The sequence below is a fragment of the Ostrea edulis genome, chromosome 6 (genome assembly GCF_947568905.1).
Source record: "Ostrea edulis chromosome 6, xbOstEdul1.1, whole genome shotgun sequence".
NCBI lineage: Eukaryota > Metazoa > Mollusca > Bivalvia > Ostreida > Ostreidae > Ostrea > Ostrea edulis.
This window is the reverse complement of record NC_079169.1, coordinates 22,260,953-22,285,097: the sequence shown is the minus strand read 5'-3', so window position 1 is coordinate 22,285,097 and position 24,145 is coordinate 22,260,953. Positions and strand designations below refer to the sequence as shown.

Below are 24,145 nucleotides of genomic sequence, written 5' to 3'. Positions count from 1 at the left end.
ATTCTAAATTGTTAAAATCATGGCCCCCGGGGGTCAGATGGGGCCACAATAGGGGATCAAAGTTTTACATACAAATATATAGGAAAAATCTTTAAAAATCTTCTCAAGAACCACTGAGCCAGAAAAGCTGAGATTTATATGAAAGCTTCCTTATATAATGCAGATTCTAAATTGTTAAAATCATGGCCCCCGGGGGTCGGATGGGGCCACAATAGGGGATCAAAGTTTTACATACAAATATATAGGAAAAATCTTTAAAAATCTTCTTCTCAAGAACCACTGAGCCAGAAAAGCTGAGATTTATATGAAAGCTTCCTTATATAATGCAGATTCTAAATTGTTAAAATCATGGCCCCCGGGGGTCGGATGGGGCCACAATAGGGGATCAAAGTTTTACATACAAATATATATGGAAAATCTTTAAAAATCTTCTCAAGAACCACTGAGCCAGAAAAGCTGAGATTTATATGAAAGCTTCCTTATATAATACAGATTTTAAATTGTTAAAATCATGGCCCCCGGGGATTGGATGGGGCCTCAAGGGGGGGCATCAAAGTTTTACGTACAAATATATAGGGAAAATCTTTAAAAATCTTCTTCTCAAGAACCACTGAGCCAGAAAAGCTGAGATTTATATGAAAGCTTCCTTATATAATGCAGATTCTAAATTGTTAAAATCATGGCCCCCCAGGGATCGGATGGGGCCACAATAGGGGGTCAAAGTTTGTTTTTTTTGTTGTTTTTTTTTCCGTATTTTTTTTTTTTTTTTTTTGATATAGTGCAGATTCAAGTTTGTTAAAATCATGGACCCCGGGGATTGGATGGGGCCTCAAGGGGGGCATCAAAGTTATACATACAAATTTATAGGAAAAATCTTTTAAAATCTTCTTCTCAAGAACCACTGAGCCAGAAAAGCTGAGGTTTATATGAAAGCTTCCTGATATAGTGCAGATTATAAATTGTTAAGGTCATGGCCCCCGGGGGTCGGATGGGGCCACAATAGGGGGTCAAAGTTTTACATACAAATATATAGGAAAAATCTTTGAGAATCTTCTTCCCAGAACCACTAAGCCAGAAAAGCTGAGATTTATATGAAAGCTTTCTGATATAGTGCAAATTCAGGTTTGTTAAAATCATGCCCCCCTGGGGTAGGATGGGGCCACAATAGGGGATCAAAGTTTTACATACACATATATAGGGAAAATCTTTAAAAATCTTCTTCTCAAGAACCATTGGGCCAAAGAAGTTCACATTTACATGAAAGCTTTTTGACATAGTGTAGATTCAAGTTTGCAAAAACCATGGCCTCCAGGGGAAGGTTTGGGGCCATAATAGGGACTACGGTTTTACATGCAAATAGATATGGAAAATCTTCTGATATGGACCAAGGTGACTCAGGTGAGCGATGTGGCCCATGGGCCTCTTGTTTCTGTTGTCTGTCTGTCTTTTCACATTTTCATCTTCTCCAGAACTGATTGGCCAATTTCAATCAAACTTGGTACAAATCATCCATGGATGAAGGGGATTTCAGTTTGTTCAAATGAAGTTCTGTGCCCCTTCAAAGGGGAGATAATCATGAAAATGCAAAAAATAGAGTTGGTTGTATATTGTTTTACATCCCTCTCGAGAATTTTTCACATATATGGAGACGCCACCATTGCCAGTGAAGGGCTACAAAATTTAGGCCTATGCTTGGCACTTACAGCCTTTGAGCAGGGAGGGATCTGTATCATGCTACACTAGCTGTGACACGGGGCTTCGGATTTTGCAGTCTTATCTGAAGGACCACCCCCATTTAGTCGCCCCTGAGTCTGCGACAAGCAAGGGGTACTGAGGACCTCTTTTAATCCGGATCCCCATGGGATGCAAAAGTAGGGTTAAATCATTTAAAAATCTTCTCAAGAACCACCGGGCCAGAAAAATTTAAATTATCATATAGTGCAGTTTCAAGCTTTTTAAAATCATGGCCCCTTTGGGTAGGATAGGGCCACAAAAGGGGATCAAATTTATAGGAAAAATCTTTTTTAAATTCTTCTCTTTTCTCAAAAACCACTGGGCCAGAAAAATTCTAATTTACATGAAAGGTTCCTGACAAAGTAGATCCAACTTATCCCAGAGGATAGTGTGGGGCTACAAAAGGGGAGTCCCAGAGGGTATTGTGGGGCTACAAAAGGAGAGCATAGTGTTATGTGCTGATATATAGGAATAATCTTTTTAAAAATCTCTCTTGAACTATTTAAGCTAGGGCTTTTGTAGTTTGTATATACATTCTATATGGAAAGACCGTTCCTTTTATTTAATACAATGGTGTGTGATCATGTGACCTTGACCTGGAAGTTTGACTTTTTAATAAAAATTTTTGATCTATTCAGTATGTCCTGAACTATTTAAGGTAGATCTTTCATATCTTGTATGTATATTTCTTTTGACAAGAAATTTCATATCATGACCTTTAACCTTGTAACCTTGAATTTGAAGTTTGACCTACTTTGAAGAAAACATAAACTATATAATATATCCGGAGCTATTTTAGGATTGTCATTATTTATATGTAGATTCTTTATGACAAGACCCTGTACACAATTTTGTTTGATCTTTTGACCTTGGAGTTTGTCCTACTTTTAAACAAATACTTGACCTATTCAATATCTCCTGAACTATTTAAGGTAGGGCTTTCATATTTATACATAGATTCTTTATGGCAAGACCTTATTATTTCATGAAGTTTGACTTTTTGACCTTGGAATTGGACCTACTTTTAATAAAAATCTGACCTATTCAATATTTCCTGAACTATATAAGATAGAGCTTTCATATTCTGTATATATATTTCTTATTGCAAGATTTCATACCATGATCTATGACCTTGTGACCTTCATCTTATCCAGAGCAGCAAGATCATGTTAGACATATTGGTGTTGAGGCATCCCGATGTTGTGTGAATTCATTTTCAGTTATGTTGTGATCATTTGGGGCTAGGTTGAGGCCACAATATGGGGTCAAAATTTTCATGGTATAAAGATTGATAAAAAAAATCTTTTAGAATTCACAATAACTGCAGGGCCAAGGTGACTCAGGTGAGCAGTGTTGCCCATGGGTCTCTTGTTTATTATGTGCCCACCCACCCTCCACTTCCATAGGTCATGTTTTGTAAATTCTTTTTAAGAAAGTAATATGAATGCACTACATTAAAGAAACTGTAATAGCTTTCATACAAACCTGTTGTGCAGATCCAGATTTGATGGGAACATACACTTTTTTTTTTTGGTTACAGCCTTGCTGACAGTGAGAGTATGGATGCAGAGAGTGGTTATGATGAGATGGAGATTTCTGATGTTGGTGCAAATGTTATAAAATTTGTGACCCGGTTTGTGGACAAGGTCTGTAATGAGAGCCAAGTAACTCAGGAACACATTAAGTCCCTCCATCAAATGATTCCCGGGGTGGTGGCCATGCACATAGAGACCCTGGAGGCTGTGAATAGGGAGAGCAAGAGACTCCCTCCCATTCAGAAGGTAAAGAAGTCACCACAGTACTGGAAAATAGGGCATCTCAAATTTCAGTTTTATTTACTTTAGAAATTGAATTCTTCAAAACAATACGTTTTCAGTTTATTAGATGAAAATCATTGTGTAGTGCAGATTTCAGTGTGGGACAGATATCAATTCTTTGTGAACAAAAATCTTTATGATTCATATTATACAAAAAAGCAAAACTAAGCTTTTAGAATAAAGGTAATCCTTGAATTTTTCAGCCGAAGCTCCTGAAGCCCACTCTGTTACCGGGGGAGGAGGTTGTGATGGACGGTTTGAGGGTGTACCTCCTTCCCGATGGTCGAGAAGAAGGCCTCGGAGGAAACATGGGAGGTCCCACACTACTGCCAGCAGAGGGCGCTGTGTTCCTCACAAACTACAGAATCTTATTCAAAGGAACACCATGTGATCCTCTTGGTAAAAACTCAGAATATTTTACAAATTTTTCTATAATATTTTCTGAACATAAATATTCTTCATTTCACATTTTCAACAGAAGGTTTTAGGAAATGTGCATGTACATGTGAGCCTGTAACATGATTAATTATTCTTACAGCCTGTGAGCAGATAGTGATTCGGTCCTTCCCCATTTCCACTCTAACAAAAGAGAAACTAGTCAAGTTACAGTATACCCCACACATAGATCAGCTCCCTAAGGAGGGAGTGCAGCTCAGGTCCTGTATATTTCAGGTAATATCACTGTCAGCTCAACAATAGGGTTACTTTTGATTGATAACGGTAAATTTAAGGACACTTGATACAAAAGTGAAATGGATGCATGAGTTGATATATATTTTTGGCTTAGTTTGGTTGTAATTAGTACAAATATAAACTTCCTAAAAAGTAGGGGACTTGAAAATTTTCCATGGTGTTCAAAAGTTGAAATATATTACTTCATCTTAAATACATGTAACTCTATACAAATTTTCCCCACTGTTTTGGATTTAACTAAGAAATCCTAGGAACAAATTGTATTCATTTTACCCATAAAGATTCTATAAAAATTCATTTTCATCATTTTTGAAGAAAGTCTGTTTGTAGCAAATGTCGTTTTATTAGCTGAAGAGTAATTAAGCTAACACATTATGAAACACAATGTTCCATTATACAGGGGAGTATGCTACTAAAAAATTGAAACAACAGCAAGTATACTTAACGTTACATGACATTTTCATTACAGTGCAATGAATTAAAAGCATCGTAAAAGTTGCACATTGGTGTTATATGATTATAGCTGATGAAAATCGCGTTTGATGAGGAAGTCAGCCCAGATGATGTTGAGGCTTTCCGTAAACTGTCCACAAAATATCGCAGCCCGACAACAGTGTTCATGACATTTGCATTTGCTGGACAAGCAATACCACAACCCAGTACTATGCTGAAACCAGTAGAGAAGAATGCCTCACTCAAGTATGTCAACAACTGCATGCATGTAAAGAATAAGATACTGTATGTATAAGATATTGCAATCCGAAACTTTGAAGTTTACCTTATTCAGCAGATAATTATTATTTTAGCGTAAAATCTTTGGACAAAATATTAAAAGCCCTTCAGTGTTCAAATTTATGATTGGCAGCCTTACTGCTTTGTCCACTGAAAAGACATGGAATATGGGACTGATTTCTATATGTGATTTATAATGTACTTCTTTCTTAAATAATGTTGTGATGTATCATTCCTTGTTAGAACAGTTTTCTAATTTAGATCCTTAAAAATGCAGTGGAATCCCTGTAATTTGTGTTGGTTAGATTTTGTGGGAGCATTGATCCCTGATATTGGTCTCCAACAAAATATAGACGAGTTGAAGGTCAAGAAACGTCTACAGTAAAGACCACTTCAGAATTTATGTCCCCACAAAGTAGTAACCGTAAATCCTGAATTTTGGACTTGATGATGAATAGATATACAGTTAAGTGCTGTGGTATATTTATATATCAATTATTTTACAGAAATTTTGCCAAGAAGACAATCATGAAAACTGCCAGAAAAGCAGGTATAGCAAAACAGAAAGCACCCAAACGGAAATATGTGCTACCTACTCCACCAATGAGTCGGCGGAGCATGTCCCCGCGTTCTTCTGCAGGGTCGGACAGTGAATCAGACAGACCTGTCAGTGAAGCATTAGACGATCTTTCTAGTACGTAACTTTAATAAACTCGGGTTTCGATTACTTTCGTTGTGAACATACATGTACTAATTTTTATTTTTAGATACTTCATTATTTAAATCGAAATTTAATTGAAACTCGGTCATAGATTTTCAAAATTGATATGAAGTAGGGAATGAGTAAAACAAATTCCCATTGAATAAAAAGAGTGAGAAAGTTTGATATAACTGTCAGGCATTTAAGATTTGCATTAAATGTATATTCATTTCACAATATGGATACATATAGGTATATAAAGGTATAAAGCAACCTCAGAAATTGGAAACGCAGAACATAATTTGCTACATTTAAAGGATCAAATCTCAAAAAAAAAATTCATCTGCAGAAAATTCCTGTTATATAGTATTCACTTTCATAAACTTTACAGTAATAGACGAGGGAGAGTTTGGCAGGAGTTGGTTATCTGACCCCAAGGTCATTGAGAGGTTAATGGAGAGACCTGGTTACCAGGACTATGTACGCCAGGGATTCGGGGAGCCTTCAGATTCCTCCGTCAAAGGGAAGTCCACAGAGCAGTTCAGGATATCTACTGTCAACTCCAACTTCTCCGTGTCCAAAAGGTCGAGGTCCATTCACTAATAAAGCTGTGTTATAGTGCACTTATTCTCTGTGAACTTGTCAATGATGGAGGGCTATGTATGTGTAATTGCTTTCTTTTCATGCCTGTTTCAGTTACCCAGCCCTGTTAGTTGTTCCTGCCAACTTTCCGGATGACAGTATAAGAAGGTTTGCCAGGACACACAGACAGTACAGGTACAGGGAACACAGCAAACTTACAACAAAATGGTTTCTCATGGACTAGGCAGTTACATGTATTTCAGAACAATAAATGTCTGTGCAACTTTTATGGATCAAAATCATTAGAATTATTTTTTAGCTCAGATTAAAGTGCAGAATTTTTAATTGCTTCTGTGAATTTCTAAACAATTATTCAGATTTCCGGTGGTGACATGGCGACACCCACGCACCAAAGCATTGTTGTTACGGGCCAGTGGTTTTCATGGACGTGGTCTGATGGGCATGCTAAAGTCAGATACAACAACAGGTTTGATTTGAAAGCAAAAAAACTGATATATGTTGGTAATCTTATTTTCATCCATGGCTACTTTAGTTCTCAGAGCACTGACCATACAACAACAGCTATGATTTCTTTGACCAGTACCATATATTACTTTCAAGTACATTTTACATATAGTACTTATGTGTACATATAGTACTTATGTGTATATATATAGTACATACTTGTACATTTTATACTTACATGTACATTGTTCAAATAATACTTGCGTGTACATTTTACATATAGTACTTACATGTACAATATAGTATTTACATATAGTATTTACGTGTACATATAGTATTTACGTGTACATGTAGTATTTACGTGTACGTTGTTCATATAGTATTTACATGTACATATAGTATTTACGTGTACGTTGTATATATAGTATTTACGTGTACATATAGTATTTACGTGTACGTTGTATATATAGTATTTACGTGTACATATAGTATTTACGTGTACATTGTACATATAGTATTTACATGTACATTGTACATATAGTATTTACATGTACATTGTACATATAGTATTTACGTGTACATTGTACATATAGTATTTACGTGTACATTGTGCATATAGTATTTACGTGTACATATAGTATTTACGTGTACATTGTACATATAGTATTTACATGTACATTGTACATATAGTATTTACATGTACATTGTACATATAGTATTTACGTGTACATTGTACATATAGTATTTACATGTACATTGTGCATATAGTATTTACGTGTACGTTGTATATATAGTATTTACGTGTACATATAGTATTTACGTGTACATTGTACATATAGTATTTACATGTACATTGTACATATAGTATTTACGTGTACATTGTGCATATAGTATTTACGTGTACATTGTGCACATAATATGACATGTCCCACTGCTCTCTGCAGTTTGTGGGCATCTCATATGTATAGGATGAAACATGTTCATTATTTTTAAAATACATGTTAGAATTATCTCCGAACTACCATCCCATAACAGATCTGAATGGCATATGGATGAAAACCTGTTTACCAACTGCTTTTTCATCCACATTTTGTCTTATGATTTTTATATTTTTTAAGCTAAGACGAATTCTGGAGCTTGGATGACACTTTTCTATAACTTAAGCTCACAGTATACACAGAATTTAAATTTTTGTTTGCATAGATTGACATTTGTAAATTCTTAGTAAATATGTACCATACAGTTAGTAAAATATAAGTGTGTATGTGTCAGACAATTAGTGAAATCTTAGTGTTTACATTTTATACAATCACAGGTACATCCACGGGTGAAATCTCAGCATCGCTGCATCAGGAGCGATACTTTTCATGTATTGTGTCAGCCACACCCAATAGTATGAAATCGTACAAGCCTTCCTACAGTGACTCTCTCACAAGTTTAGACTCGCTGATGTTGACGGGAGTTCAGGAGTCGTTACTCGTCCCAGAAACACCAGAGGTAGTGAGACGCTCCCATCCTGCCGCGTCGAGCATGCGTAACATCAGCAACCCAAAGACCTCATGTAAGTTTCTTACTGAAATGTACACTGTTGTTTTAACATATTTATTGTTATTATTATTACAATGTGTATGAGACTAAATATCCTTCACAAGTATACTGTCGGATTGTATTCCCAACTTTTCTTCTGGGATTCAAAATGTAAGATCTCTTAGTCTATCAAAATAATTAAATGAATTACAGTTACTGTAAGATGACCACACATGAATTTTCACGGCTAATGAACTTAAATAGCGTGACCACACATGAATTTTCACTGCTAGTGAACTTAAATAGCGTGACCACACATGAATTTTCACTGCTAATAAACTTAAATAGCATGACCACACATGAATTTTCACTGCTAGTGAACTTAAATAATGTGACCACACATAAATTTTCACTGCTAATAAACTTAAATAGCATGACCACACATGAATTTTCACTGCTAGTGAACTTAAATAATGTGACCACACATGAAATTTCACTGCTAGTGAACTTAAATAGCATGACCACATGAATTTTCACTGCTAGTGAACTTACATAGCGTAACCACTCTTGAATTTTCACTGCTAGTGAACTTAAATAGTGTGACCACTCTTGAATTTTCACTGCTAGTGAACTTAAATAGGGTGACCACAATGAATTTTCACTGCTAGTGAACTTAAATAGCGTGACCACACATGAATTTTCACTGCTAGTGAACTTAAATAGTGTGACCACACATGAATTTTTCACTGCTAGTGAACTTAAATAGCGTGACCACACATGAATTTTCACTGCTAATGAACTTAAATAGCATGACCACAATGAATTTTCACTGCTAATGAACTTAAATAGCGTAACCACACATGAATTTTCACTGCTAATGAACTTAAATAGCATGACCACACACGAATTTTCACTGCTAGTGAACTTAAATAGCGTGACTACACTTGAATTTTCATGGTTAGGGAACTTAAATAGCGTGACCACACAAGCAATTTCACAACAGATTCTAAGAGTCAGTTTGATTATACATGTGCATGATTTTCTTAATGTAATTGCAGGCTTTAAGATAATGAACCTCAATCCATGCTGCACAGCAGCGAGAATAAATTTGTCATGTTGTTTATAATGATACATTACAGGATGATATATGTATAATCATATTATATGAAATCCATTGGTTGAACATTTAGATTTAGAATTTTCTCTGTTTTGTTGAATGCTTTGTCTGAAACATTGAAATGGTACCAAATCTTAAGTGAAGATGTGCTTTATTAAATACACAATAAAGGTTTACATAAACAAATTTCTCAATCATACTTGTGTGAAATTCCGTGTGATGGTGTCATACACATTGTGAATGATTGCAAGTCACTTGTGAACACATATCACATTTTGATTTGCATTCTAGTTCTTGATAATTGTGATTTTTATGTATATCCCAAGACTCCTGTTGCATGCAAACATTTGTTGCATCCTATGATAAATTAAATATTCAGTATGATCTAGATTTGAAGAAAAAAAGTGCTGGCCATGTAAATAATGCTTAGATGCCAATATGTAAATCAGAGCTCTTGATAATTTTGGACTGGGGCTGGGGATATTGGAATTGAAAAAAAAATGTTCATCTAACATTCTGATTAAATTTAGAAATTTATTTCAATTTTCTTTTAAAAATAATCAAAGGAAATATTAATTCATTCAGCAATGAGCTTTATTGTTCAGAGAAAGTAAATATGAAGCATATCTTGATGCGTTTTGAAACAGATCTTCGGTTGGGGGGTGGGGGGGGGGGTGTAACTATTTCCACATTGGAAATTGGATCTTTCATTGGTCACAGTTTCAGAGAATTGAGGGCTCTGCAAATGAAATGTACATATACATGTATATCAGAGAGATTAGAAAATATGTATGTATATTTTCAGTTTTTAGTGAAATATATTGAAACTTTGCTATGTTATGTATCCAGAAAATTAAAAGTAATGCTACACATATTATCTAAATTAAAAAAAATAATCTTGAATAATTGGAGTGAACTATAAATACATGTATAGATATTTCTCTGTAGCTTGGCTAAAGTTTTTTTTTTTGAGTAGACTAGTAAAAAGTTATGTACTAGTTTTAGTGTTGATACAGTACATGTATGTATTTACAAATCTGTTATGCTTAGAAGCCAAAAATGCATTTATGTCAGATATTATAATGACTAATTTTTGTTGGCCCTCATGGCAGTAAAAGCAGGTAAGATAACTGTGGACTGTGACTTACATACCTATCTTTAGTTGATATTTTTCATGTCAGTACTTTGGGATGTAGTATCGGGCTTTAGTTCTGTCTCCTCACCTCAGTATTTTTAGTTTTTACTGTTCATTTTTGAAAGATTTTTAGAGTAGTGATTCAAATAAATGTGTAAAGGGCCAAGGTAGACAAGGAAAAAGTCCCAGAATTCATAATTACATTGACCAGTTTTAATGTTTTCTGTTAGAGAAACAGCTTTGTAGAATTTTTAGATTGTAAACTGTACAGTAATCATACTTGCCCAAGTGAGAGCATTCTGTAAACTAGGGCAAATTTAAATTTTTTAAATATACTTCAGATCAAATACCAAAAACATTTATGTACCAGCAGTCCAATAGAAAAAAAACAACCCAATGGTTCCTTTGAATGTTTTTTGAATAAAGAAATATCAAGAAAGAGTGTCCTAGTGCATATTGATAGACTAACAAATGTATATATAGAAATCATTGTACAAATCAGATGGCTGGTGTAGGGGTTGAAAAAATCCATCTTTAATATTTTTGAAAAGATTTGTGTTTTCAATTACCAGTGTTGAAAGATGATCAAAAGACTGATGTGAAACATATAAAACAAAACTATGGCCTGTGACGAGGAGCACACTGTAATAAACTGGTGCCCTTTATTTAGGGAATGCCTGATGAGCACACTGTAATAAACTGGTGCCCTTTATTTAGAGACTGCCTGATGAGCACACTGTAATAAACTGGTGCCCTTTACTTAGGGAATGCTTGCCTGTGTTTGTCCCCATTTAGTTGATTTTATGCTTCCGTTTCTTACCCACTGTCACTTGTTTTGTCAGCTAATCGTGACTCTGTGTACTCCATTGCCGAGTCTAACCCAGTCACCGGCAGAAGTAGCCTCTTTTTACGGGCTGTCAACATATTTCGGCCGGGTGGGGCTAAAAGCTCCCCCGAACGTAGGTTTTATTTTAACTTCACTTTGGCATGTTGCTGCATTTTGTATATCCTCACTGAAGTCGGAGCTGTTTGTGAGCTCCTCTGTTTTGGTTGATCTTACACATTATGATTAAGCACCTTACACGTGATTTGAACTAATAAAAATTTATAGAGAAGTTGCAAATTACCAGTACTGTGAAGTCTCTGGCTGTTTTCATTATTGAAATCATTTTTGGTATTTAAAGAGCTGATATTAGAGGTTTATTAAGCTATCAGATTCTATATGGAAGAAGAAATAAAATGTTAAAAACTTGGATAATAATTTGATTATTGTGACCTATATTCTTTATTGCTATTACCTATGGCTCCAGACGTTTGACGACAGTTCACTCGCACGCATGTACTGCAGTAAATTCAGCATGTCTCAATTTCAGACCTTCTCTAGAATTTTATATAAAGAAATCTTAGTAATGGCTATATATTTCTGTTAATTAAAAACAAAAAATATTTTGTTTTATGGTTTAAAGGGCATTTTGCTTCTTGACCATATGAAGCAACAATTCAATAATGATGTCATCTCCATAAATCTTCCCATCATTATATAATGAAACCAAATTGCTGTTGCTTGTATCCATGAATATTTTGATTTATCACAATGACAATAATGCAGAATATACATACAAATGTACACTTATATATATATATATATATATGAAGACTTGTTTAAAGAAAATGAATCTCAACACCCGTAATCACAATGATAATTGTATGTCGACACGAATATGATGTGTAAATATCATGCTACAGACGGTAATGAGACGTGATGCATAACTTACGTTTGCACTGTTGGTGTACTTTTCAGTTTTGACTTTACCACGTCGGACTCGAACCAGGAACGCTTGGCCAAGTATATATAACTATATTCTGAATGTTGCATGTATGATCTAGGTCATGCATTGCTGTGTCACCACCAGGTGGCAGTGTAGAGGGTCACCAAATAGGGTGCACAGTACAAGCACTTTATGAAGTTTTCTGAAGTTTTGATGCAATTTAGTTTGTGTGACAGATACCGGGAGTTTTTTTTGGAAAATTTATTTGAAAACTCATAAAGTATTTGCAATTAAACAGGAGCTGCATTAAAAGTTGCATTCTCACATAAACAGCCCATATATCCATGGCTTCAGATGCTCTTATTATTTATACATGCAGCTTACAGCTTCTTGCATTGCTGTTAATAGCTTGACTTGGATTCAGTACATGTTTATAGAATGAAGTAACATTGGTCCATAAAGTGAATGATATTATGTAAAGTGAAAGTAGAGGGGCATCAAATATATGTCATACCAAGTGTAATGTCTTGAGAATGAAGTAAAATGAAATCAGCATATCTATGTGTATTGGAATAGGATCGTGGTGTCTTGTAGTCATAAATAAATGTAGAGGGTGTCTAGTGGATGAGGATTATAGAATGGAAGTAGAAGGGAGAGAATGTAACCGTTAGATAATTTTGTCTGTGTAGGACATTTCTGTTAAACATGTTCTTGATCTCCATCTATGTAGATGTCTGCTGTTTCTGCTTGCATCCGTAGAATGAAATCTATCATGTTTGTCTCCATGATTTCTATTATTTTTACACGTTTTAACTGAAATTCCTATTGCTTTAGTTTATTTTGAAGTACATTTAATCGAATAGTTTGAATCACAAAAAACAAGTTTGTCTTACATATTATCAAGGATTTTTGGTTTGACAGATTAACTTTTTCATTATGTATGTTTGACTAACAATACTTTAAACAATATGAGCAACATACATACTTCTTTTTTTCCTTTGTTTTTCATTTTTTCCAATTCTTAAAGAGATGTGGATATAAATTTCTAAAAGTAACAACTGAAGATACTACTAATATTTCTTGTGCATTATTTTGCATATGTTTATAAATTCTCACGGGAAATTGAAATGAACTTTTAAAAATTTTTACTTAGTAGATCATATATTACATAATTAAAGTTAGATAAATGCAAAAATATGATATTCAGTACACAGAAAGCTTTGGCTCTGTAACGAATTCCTGCATTTTGACATTCCTGTTTAATGTACGATTTTTTCATGTATGATTTTCCTTCAGATTATTTGATATTTAAAGCCATGTTTTAATACAACTTAAATTTTACTTTGCATTATAGTAGGAGCACGTTGTATTTCTTGTGTCATAAACTGAAAAGTGATTTCAACATTTTCCATCAGATGTCTGATCTTGCGAGTTCATTGCAGCATTTTCACGCATCGGCAGCATACGTGAGAAACCTCGCATGAATTCCAGCAGTGCCACGTTAGACTCGTCTGCCATGCTGCACCAGAATGGCGGGGTCAACGAGAGGTCAGAGCTCCTTCACAACTCAGTGCAGGGCCTCAAACGTGTGGCCCTTTATGTCCTTGGGGAAAAGGCACAGATGAAGGTAAGGGTCAGTGAAGGCCTGGAATATGATGCATTTGGACGTGATGAACAAGGTTTTACAAGTACTGTCTGAAGATCTTGGATCTGAAGCGTGCCCATGCTCAGTGTTATTGAGGAAATTAAAAATAGTTTAAAAAGTGTAGGGAACTTGTAATGGATTAGATGTAATTGCAGTTGAAATTAGTGGCTTGTTACCAATGGAAAGTTAAAGACACTCTTGGCTGCTTCGGGGTAATTGGTATGATCATAGCAATGATACTGAATCAATCATCATCAGCTCAAAACAGAAATGAGGGATGTCTCTCTCCATCTGAAAATTAATGTGTAATGCTTTTTCCTGTGTTAGAAATGAGGACCAGCTCTCGCAATCTGAAAATTAATGTGTAATGCTTTTTTCTGTGTTATTTTTTAGGGAATCAAGGTAGAATCTTTCCCAAAGTGTGATTTCATCCCAGTAGAGTTCTATGAAGTCCGGCAAGTCAAGGCAAGCTTTAAGAAGTTGATGAGAGCGTGTGTGCCAAGTGCTCCACTGACCCCCGAAACAGGCTTCCACAAACTTGTAGAGGAATCAGAATGGCTCCTACAGGTAATATCCGAGAGCTACACACTGGGGAGTGTTTCAGACTCGCTGTCATTCACCACACAGACATTTATGTACTTACAACTGATTCCTGTTAGATATACATAAACATGTATATAGGTACAAACTTCAAAATGCATTTGAGTCAAAGTAACTATTATTCTTTTCATGTTTTCTCTTACCCATTGTCTGATAATTGAATATATGTGTATTTAAAATTAATATGATCCTAATATTTGGCTCATCATTTCAGGTTCAGAATATTATGCAGCTGGCTGGAGCCACTGTAGATCTGCTGGACGTGCAAGGGTCATCCGTCATCATCTGTCTGGAGGATGGCTGGGACATCACCACGCAGGTAAGCAGGTGTTTGATAGCAGGTGTACTACTTCACAGGTGTACAAACTCATAGGTTAGCTCAGGTAAAAAGACAGGTGTACTAACTCATAGGTTAGCTCAGGTAAAATGACAGGTGTACTAACTCATAGGTTAGCTCAGGTAAAAAGACAGATGTACTAACTCATAGGTTAGCTCAGGTAAAATGACAGGTGTACTAACTCATAGGTTAGCTCAGGTAAAAAGACAGATGTACTAACTCATAGGTTAGCTAATGTATAAGACAGATGTACTAACTCATAGGTTAGCTCAGGTAAAATGACAGGTGTACTAACTCATAGGTTAGCTCAGGTAAAATGACAGGTGTACTAACTCATAGGTTAGCTAAGGTATAAGACAGATGTACTAACTCATAGGTTAGCTAATTCAAAAATTCAGGATAAGAGCTAGCCAGTATAGGTATAAAGACAGATTTGTTTACTTACAGCTGTGTGTTGTGGAATAAAAATGCTTTGAATCATGCAACATTTAGAACTTTAAAATATGAAAACACTAGTCATTATTATGAATTATACTCAACATCTTTCCATTGTACAGGTGGTGTCTGTAGCTCAGCTGCTCTTAGATCCATATTACCGCACCATTGAAGGATTCAAGAGTCTGGTGGAAAAGGAGTGGTTGTCATTTGGTCATCGCTTCACTCACCGCAGCAACCAGACAGCAGCCAATCAGGCGAGTGGGTTTGCTCCACTGTTTCTGCAGTTTTTGGACGTGATCCATCAGGTGAGTAGATGTCCTTTTATCATCAATGAATTGTATTGTATGGCTTATTAAACATTGAAATGGACAACTGTTCTCTTTGGATATGAATACTTATATCTACACATACATCTTAAGTTAAGTTTGTACATATATATTTGTGTGTGTGTTGAAAAGTTGTCAGAAATTTCATTGTGTCAATATATTAAGTATGTGTATAAACCTCACTGTACAGCAAAACACGGTTACAGCAAACACTTATAATGAATGCACACTTACAGTGAAGTCATTTTCATTCCCTGTAGTTTTAAAACATGTTATGAACTTATTGGATATAACAAATTACATTTATTACAAATCAAAATTGTCCATTTCCAGCGGTTCACTATGAGTGTGTTTTACTGCACTGAATTCAGGAGAAACTAGCACCTGTTCCAGCTGTATGTGTATTTAAGGTTTTTGACAAGCATCATTATAACCATAATGATTAACTGTTTTGGCACAGATACACAACCAGTTTCCATTGTCTTTCGAGTATAACCAGTTCTTCCTGAGGTTCATAGGCTATCACTATGTGTCCAATCGATTTCGGACATTTATGATGGACAATGAGTATGAGCGAGTGGAGGCTGGCTGGCTAATGGATGATAGGAGATCATCCAAGATCAACCACGAACAGTCGGAGCTAGATGGTCAGTTTTATAGATATTGTTTATTCCTTGTCATCGTAGCGTTTTAACATATAAAAAATATACATGATAAGAGCCTGATTCAGACTCTCAAAAACATGAAAATTCAAATGAAATCAGAGGAATTTTAAATATGTTCCTCCAAACTTCAATTCTTTTGTGACGAAACAATAAAAATATTTTCCTCTAATATATCATATACCTAGTAGTGTATCAGCCCTGATACACCTATCTTGGCTAGGTTGAGACAGCTGCAAGTAGGTAGGGCTGTCTCGCCCTAAGGGCCGAGATATCTCTGTCTCGGCCCGTTGTCAAGGGGCTGTCTTGCCCTCAAATTTCAAATGGCTATTTCTTCTTTAATCTTTTGAAATCTAACATAAATACATGAAAAAATTATGTTAGACACAATTTTTTTCAAATATAATACTTTTTTCCACGACAAAATTTAATTTAAGCAGAAAAATTAAATAAAAACGTTTTCAAAAACAGCGCTAAATTGTAGCGAGTATCTAAGCAAAGGGGGGTAACCCAAGTAACAATTGTTTATTTAGAACAATAACACGTTTAACTTCATTTAAAAACAATCAACGTTCTAGGCAACAGAAAACAGTAAGAGGATTATGGAGGGTGATACTAAAGCATTATTAGAAATTCCCGGTCCTAATGGAGATCAAAATGTTAATTTACGGTAATTTTGATGTAGAAAACTGCTTTAAAACGATTTCTGAAATCTAAAATCCTGAGGACTTGGCAATAAAACGAGAAAAGTAGAACCAATATCTTCCGACGTTTTTCAACGACTTATAGATGCTAAACAGATGGGAAACGGTAAAAAAAAAACTTTACTTCAGTATAAGGTAACATTCCCTAAGCAAATAAATAGCAGCATCAGATCTGTAAGCATTCCCGTTCATACGATGATGCCACGTAAACAAAGTTCTACAACTCTTACAAATGATATGAAATAATGAAAACAGGCGAGTTTGGTAAATCCGAAAAAAGAAATAAAAATAATTCACTTATTTCCAATTTTAGTATTCATTAGCAAGCCCCTAGGAGCTGCTTAATAGTATATACATGTACATGAACAGCACAGCGATAGATATGACGAATTTCTCAGCCAAGCAGTTCAGTTAATTGAAACGTCCAAATTCTAGACCACATGAGAGGATGTCCATGATTAATCATCCAATTATTGTGACCAGCAGTGGAATAAAGCTACAAAACTCAGACTTTAGCATGTTTCACAATACCAATAGTACTGGAAACATAACCATTAAAGTAAACTCACTGAAGGAATAAAATAGTCAAATATCGTTGTACAGTATACCATGTATTTATGTTTGGGTCAATCTCCCCCCCCCCCCCCCCCAATTTTTAAAAAAATGTTTATCAACTTGTTGTGTTTTAGGTATATGATATAAACAATATCACACTCTAATGTTGATCTCGGACCTGGGATTGCCCCTCGAGTGATCTCGGCCCTCGCCCTACAGGCTCGGGCCGAGATCAACTCTCAGGGCCAATCCCAGGTCCGAGATTAACATTAGAGTGTGATATTCTATATTTCTCACCTTTTCTTGTGATTTGACATCAGAAGTGACATATTCTATCATCTATAATTGTCATATTTTATCAAAATACATGTAACTATGTAAAATACATGTTTAAGTGCTTTTTTTCCAGTCAAGTGTAATATTTTTGTTAGAAACATATCCTTTGAAGAGATACATGTGTACTGACAGTTTGAATCTTTTCATAAAAGTCATTCTGTGTTTGCAGAAAGGAAAATATATTGCAGTAGGAAAATATGCACTTTTCATGAAAATTTTAAAAATCCAGTAAATATTCTAACATATATGGTGTCATATCTTAGAATTACTAGCATTTTTTCAAAGAGTAACATACATTGTTTATCAGAATGATGTGCATGCACTCTTTAGAGAAAAAAGTATTAGTTTTGCATCACAAAAGGATCAAATTAGGCCCATACCATATATTGTCCTGAAAGTGAAATCACTGTTCGAGGTTGATCACACTAGAGTAAAATAGATATCAACCATACACTTTCAAAAACTACTAACAATAAAAAGCATTGGTAAAGTCAGCCTTTTGTTTTGTTGTTAAAGATTCCGTTGGTAGTAATGTTATTGGACTGTTTTTACTGGAGTCAACTAATCCCATGAAACCTTTTTGTTGTAGCTGGTTTTGCCCAGAGGCACCAGTCTCACCAGGGAACATCAATCTGGGACTACATAGAGAAGCATCATCGGAAATCGACTCTATTCCTGAACTTCCAGTACAGTACGCGGGACCAGGATGTGGTCCTCCGTCCATACTCCAACATCTCAAATCTCAGAATCTGGGACTTTTTCCTGAACGAAGATCTCGCTCATGGACCAGCTTATGAGATTGAGACAACAAATAAAGAAATCCAGATCAGTGAGGAAGAGAGGACGGACAGCTCTGGACAACCACTCATGCGGAAAATTGTCAATGGCTGCTATGATAATGTAATCTTACAACAACCCAATGTGTTCAGGCAAATGCTTCAGGTAATATGACCAGAGAATAAACATGTGTTAAGAGTTGATAGTGAGTGGAAGAGAGGCGGACCAGAAAAATGGCATTTCACCAATTTTATAAAAGTTCAATGTATTTTGATTTGATATTTTCAAACATTTGAACATGCCTCTGAATGAAGGTCATAATAGATGGCATTTGGGGGAAAAATGGAGAGAAAATGAATTTTTGCATTCAAATGATTTTTATTTACAGGAAATACACAAGTTGGAGACAGATTTGGGGCATTTCCAGCAAAAATGGAAGGCAGTCTGGGACAAGCTTGACTTGCCAACTGGCAAACGAGAGACTATGCAAAGAAATCTATCCTTTAATACTCAGATTGTGAAATCTCATGGACGCTCGATACACAAGCGATCAACCCTGGAAATTTTAGTGAAAGGGAAGATGTTAGGAGAAGCTGCCAAGATGTTTAGTCAGCCTCATCGTTTTGAAAAACACACTTACACTACACCAGCATATTGTGATTACTGTGGGCAGGTGCTTTGGGGTCTTCTCAAGACAGGTGGGTTATGTAGTAGCTCTCAGTCTATAACATTTATTTCACATTGTTATTTCATATATCCAAGATGGAAGATTTGGGTAATATTGCTTTTGGTCTTGTGTTTGGAAAGTTCAAGGTTAAACCTATAAGGGTGAAGGTCAAAGATAGAATTTTATAGTGGTCAGGGACATCTTGTTTAAACATTTGATATGATTTTGATGTGATACACATGCAGTATTTAGAATGTACATGTTCAGTTGTGCTGTTATTTTACCAGAGATGTAAAAATGAAACATATATATAAAAAATTATCTACAGCCTTTATTTTTACAGGGATGCACTGCACAGATTGTGGTTATAACTGTCATGAGAAGTGTACATCTAATGTGCCAAAAAACTGTACAAAGTTAAAAATAGTCCCTGACACTGGCAACAACAGCTCAAGCGTGTCCAGATCTTCAGACACATCTACCCTTAAAAGTAAGTCATGCCGAGGAGAATAAAAATCTACCCTTAAAAGTAAGTCATGCCAAGGAGAATAAAAATCTACCCTTAAAAGTAAGTCATGCCGAGGAGATTTAAAATCTAAAAGCATTGTGCGCATGAATTAGAGAGAAAACTCTTGGCTATATCAATGTTAATGATTACCAGTATCAGATTTTTTTCATATCAGATAATAAAAGGGGGGGAAATTTGTGATATTTTTATACCCCGTGAACGAAGTTCAGGGGGGTATATAGGAATCACTGTCTTGTCTGTGCAGATTCGTGTCCGGGCCATAACTTCTTTGTTCTTTAACATAGGCATACCATATTTGGCACACAGGTAGATCACCATGAGACGATGTGTCGAGTACCTTCATGACCTCTATATGACCTTGACCCTTGACCTCAAGTTCAAAATTAAAGGTTTTTTACAATGGATTCGTGTCCGGGCCATAACTTCTTTGTTCTTTGACATAGGCATACCGTATTTGACACATGAGTGTATCACCATGAGACAATGTGTCGGGTACCTTCATGACCTTCATATGACCTTGACCTCAATGTCAAAATTAAAGGTTTTTACAATGGATTCGTGTCAGGGCCATGCCATCTTTGTTCTTTGACATAGGCATACCATATTTGACACATGAGTGTATCACCATGGGACAATGTGTCGGGTACCTTTATGACCTCTATATGACCTTGAACTTTGACCTCAAAATTGATTATAGGGTTTTGACATAGTCATACCATAAGACATTGGTGTATCCCCATGAGACTATGTGTCATGTACATTCATGACCTCTTTATGACCTTGACCTTTGATCTCAAGGTCAAAATTGTAGGTCTCTACCATTCATTCCTGTCTGCACCACCACTTTTTTGTTTTGATATAGACTTTTCATTTTTGGTGTATGTTTAAGTCTCCATAAGACAAGGTCATTCAGTCAGCATACAAATATGTTGGTGGCGGGGGGTATCCTTTGTGAGTTTTACTCACAGTTTTTTATATGCAGCCTTAATATTCTGCCCTCAGATAACAGTTTAGAATAATGTGATCTCTGGAATGCCGGGGGGTACCATCCTGTATCTGTAGAGTACTATCTTGTTTCAATTCTGACCCTTGTAACTCTACAATGATACATAGGTAATATTCCCTATAAGGCATCTCAGGTCAGGGGTGAATCAGCATTTTGGGATTAATTGACATTGACATAAAATTTACCAGCAATGTTATTACAACCTTTGAACCATTTTCATAATACTTTCTCAACATGTAATGGAAAATGCTGATATGAGGACCATCAGGCAATGTATTTGACAGGGAGTAAATCTTAACCCTGTAGTTGAGGGAGTATATCTTTTGTTTAACCCTGTAGTTGAGGGAGTAAATCTTTGTTTAACCCTGTAGGTGAGGAGTTCCCAGTAGAGAGTGGCCCGACTTTTGCCACCTACACTCCAGCCTCAGCCAACACAGAAAACAGCTGTCTCCACAAAGGTTACCTCTTCAAGAGAGGGGCCCTCCTAAAGGGTTGGAAGCAGCGATGGTTCGTCTTGGATTCTACAAAACACCAGGTATGTTCTCCCACAGCACAACTACAAAACACTAGGTAGGTTCTCCCACAGCACAACTACAAAACACTAGGTAGGTTCTCCCACAGCACAACTACAAAACACTAGGTAGGTTCTCCCACACCACAACTACAAAACACCAGGTAGGGTCTCCCACTACACAACTACAAAACACCAGGTAGGGTCTCCCACAGCACAACTACAAAACACCAGGTAGAGTCTCCCACAGCACAACTACAAAACACCAGGTAGAGTCTCCCACAGCACAACTACAAAACACCAGGTAGGGTCTCCCACAGCACAACTACAAAACACCAGGTAGGTTCTCCCACAGCACAACTACAAAACACCAGGTAGAGTCTCCCACAGCACAACTACAAAACACTAGGTAGGTTCTCCCACAGCACAACTACAAAACACTAGGTAGGTTCTCCCACACCACAACTACAAAACACCAGGTAGGGTCTCCCACAGCACAACTACAAAACACCAGGTAGGTTCTCCCACTGCACAACTACAAAACACTAGGTAGGTTCTCCCACAGCACAACTACAAAACACCAGGTAGGGTCTCCCACAGCACAACTACAAAACACTAGGTAGGTTCTCCCACTGCACAACTACAAAACACTAGGTAGGTTCTCCCACAGCACAACTACAAAACACCAGGTAGGTTCTCCCACTGCACAACTACAAAACACTAGGTAGGTTCTCCCACAGCACAACTACAAAACACCAGGTAGGGTCTCCCACAGCACAACTACAAAACACTAGGTAGGTTCTCCCACTGCACAACTACAAAACACTAGGTAGGTTCTCCCACAGCACAACTACAAAACACCAGGTAGGTTCTCCCACATCACAACTACAAAACACCAGGTAGGGTCTCCCACTGCACAACTACAAAACACCAGGTAGGGTCTCCCACTGCACAACTACAAAACACCAGGTAGGGTCTCCCACTGCACAACTACAAAACACCAGGTAGGGTCTTCCACAACAGAACTACATCTGGCTTTGTGAAATGTAACGGCATTATTGTACAAACCTTCACAGAATATTCTTAATCAAAAAGCTGAACAGCATCTAGCCATGGTGTATATTTGCCCAAAGTGAAACAATGCTTGACTTTGTGTGTATACTACCGTATATACTCGCCTATAAGTCGGTCCGCCTATAAGTCGGTTGTATTTTTTAAGGTTATTTTGTAGGAATTTGTCATTGACCCGCTTATAAGTCGGTACAAATTTTTGTCAGAATCGGCTGACATTTTACCTATGTTTCAAATAATATTTTGAGAAATTAATAATTATGAGGTGCTCAATATCCAAGCCATATCTGTTTGGGGTTTAAACGCATCCCTTGATCTATTATTGACCATGATCCCTTGTTTACCTAAGCAATTATGGTCTCCTAATTACCAGTACCTGACACCGTGTTTACTTAGTGGCACGCACCTTGCGAAAACTGTTATTGTGGGATTCTGGTATAATTCATTGTATCAACAATAGAGTTTTTAAGAGTCAAGAATGATAATCTAAATTATCTGTTAACAATATTCAATCTTTTATGAAATACATTTCAGCTGGTATACATATGAATATTTCAATATTAAATCGGGTTCGTAATTCAATTTTACCGATAAACGATAGATTAGTTAAATTGAAAGTATTAGTTACCGGTATGTAAATAATTTTTAACTAGATGAAAATATGTAAATACTTGTACTTTATACATAATTTTAAAATGCATAAACAATACAATATGTCTAGATATTTGTGAACAATAATCATCTGTGTGGCAGTCCATGATGATCGTCGGAGTTGTTTAAAAAACACTACATTACGCCGCCCAGAAAAATACCAATCTTCTTAGGACGCGCCTATAAGTCGGACATAGAGTTTTGGACCAAAAATTGACTCCCAAAAATCCGACTTATAGGCGAGTATATACGGTATAGATTTGTTACATACATGTAAGCTTGTTATATCTGTTTATTTGATCATTGTTTCATTAGTGTTGTACAGCTGTTACAGAGAACATACACAAGGCTCTTCCTGCATTGTAACTGATGAATTAAAGGTCCTCATAAACAACAGATTAATCAGCAGTAGGCAATTTACATTGTTTAGATATACCACAGGAGTCTGAAGTTTTATCAATTTTAAAAATAAAAATAAAAATCTTGGGGGGGGGGGGGGGGGGGGATATCCAATTCGGGAAGAAAAAATCCACCATCTTCTAATAAAAAATGTTTAATTGATAAAACTTCAGACTCCTGTGGATATGCTGTATCAGAGCTTTAGTACTTCATCTATATAAGAAAAATGTATCATGATATAATTACCTGTGTAATAGGTTGGTTGGTTTTTCTTTTTAGTTCTGAAAAATGCTGCTGATTTATAGTACTTGAAATGATTTATGTAATAGAATATATATGGCTGAGATATTTCCAAAACTTTAATGAACGTTACATGTGCAAATAGGAGATAATGATAGAGAAGTATTATTTTAAACTATTGATATACATGTAGTATTTGTCTTAGATATAAAGCAAAAAAAATATTACTGCCATGTCAGTGATGGAAGAAAAAGAAAGTCAGTAAATTTGGAGACTGATGATTGCTAGCATACAATGCAGTTATCATTTTTATCTTAAAAAATTTCATCCAGTTTTGATGTAGTTACCATATACCCAATTTTATTTGGTGGGTATATAATTTTGGCGATTTTCAAAACGTCACCAAAATAAAAATTGCTA

At 36.0% G+C, this 24,145-nt stretch overlaps 1 protein-coding gene across 7 annotated transcripts in view; it reads left to right on the top strand.

Moving 5' to 3' along the window:
- The window catches only part of LOC125683503 (myotubularin-related protein 13-like), a 65,970-nt gene that overhangs the window by 36,007 nt on the left and 5,818 nt on the right, over positions 1–24,145 (top strand). For 2 of the 7 annotated variants that reach the window (XM_048924729.2, XM_048924730.2), the window contains 20 exons: positions 3,275–3,515; positions 3,755–3,950; positions 4,090–4,223; positions 4,768–4,943; positions 5,483–5,670; positions 6,068–6,260; positions 6,373–6,453; positions 6,636–6,745; positions 8,039–8,284; positions 11,345–11,461; positions 12,304–12,348; positions 13,714–13,898; positions 14,310–14,483; positions 14,731–14,835; positions 15,411–15,596; positions 16,078–16,264; positions 18,464–18,816; positions 19,040–19,349; positions 19,662–19,808; positions 21,225–21,388. In XM_048924729.2, the coding sequence (XP_048780686.1) occupies positions 3,275–3,515; positions 3,755–3,950; positions 4,090–4,223; positions 4,768–4,943; positions 5,483–5,670; positions 6,068–6,260; positions 6,373–6,453; positions 6,636–6,745; positions 8,039–8,284; positions 11,345–11,461; positions 12,304–12,348; positions 13,714–13,898; positions 14,310–14,483; positions 14,731–14,835; positions 15,411–15,596; positions 16,078–16,264; positions 18,464–18,816; positions 19,040–19,349; positions 19,662–19,808; positions 21,225–21,388 (3,538 nt within the window). Of the gene's footprint in view, positions 1–3,274; positions 3,516–3,754; positions 3,951–4,089; positions 4,224–4,767; positions 4,944–5,482; positions 5,671–6,067; positions 6,261–6,372; positions 6,454–6,635; positions 6,746–8,038; positions 8,285–11,344; positions 11,462–12,303; positions 12,349–13,713; positions 13,899–14,309; positions 14,484–14,730; positions 14,836–15,410; positions 15,597–16,077; positions 16,265–18,463; positions 18,817–19,039; positions 19,350–19,661; positions 19,809–21,224; positions 21,389–23,401; positions 23,500–24,145 lie in introns of those variants that run through there. The other 5 variants (XM_048924732.2, XM_056142088.1, XM_048924734.2 and 2 more) reach the window with 4 other exon arrangements.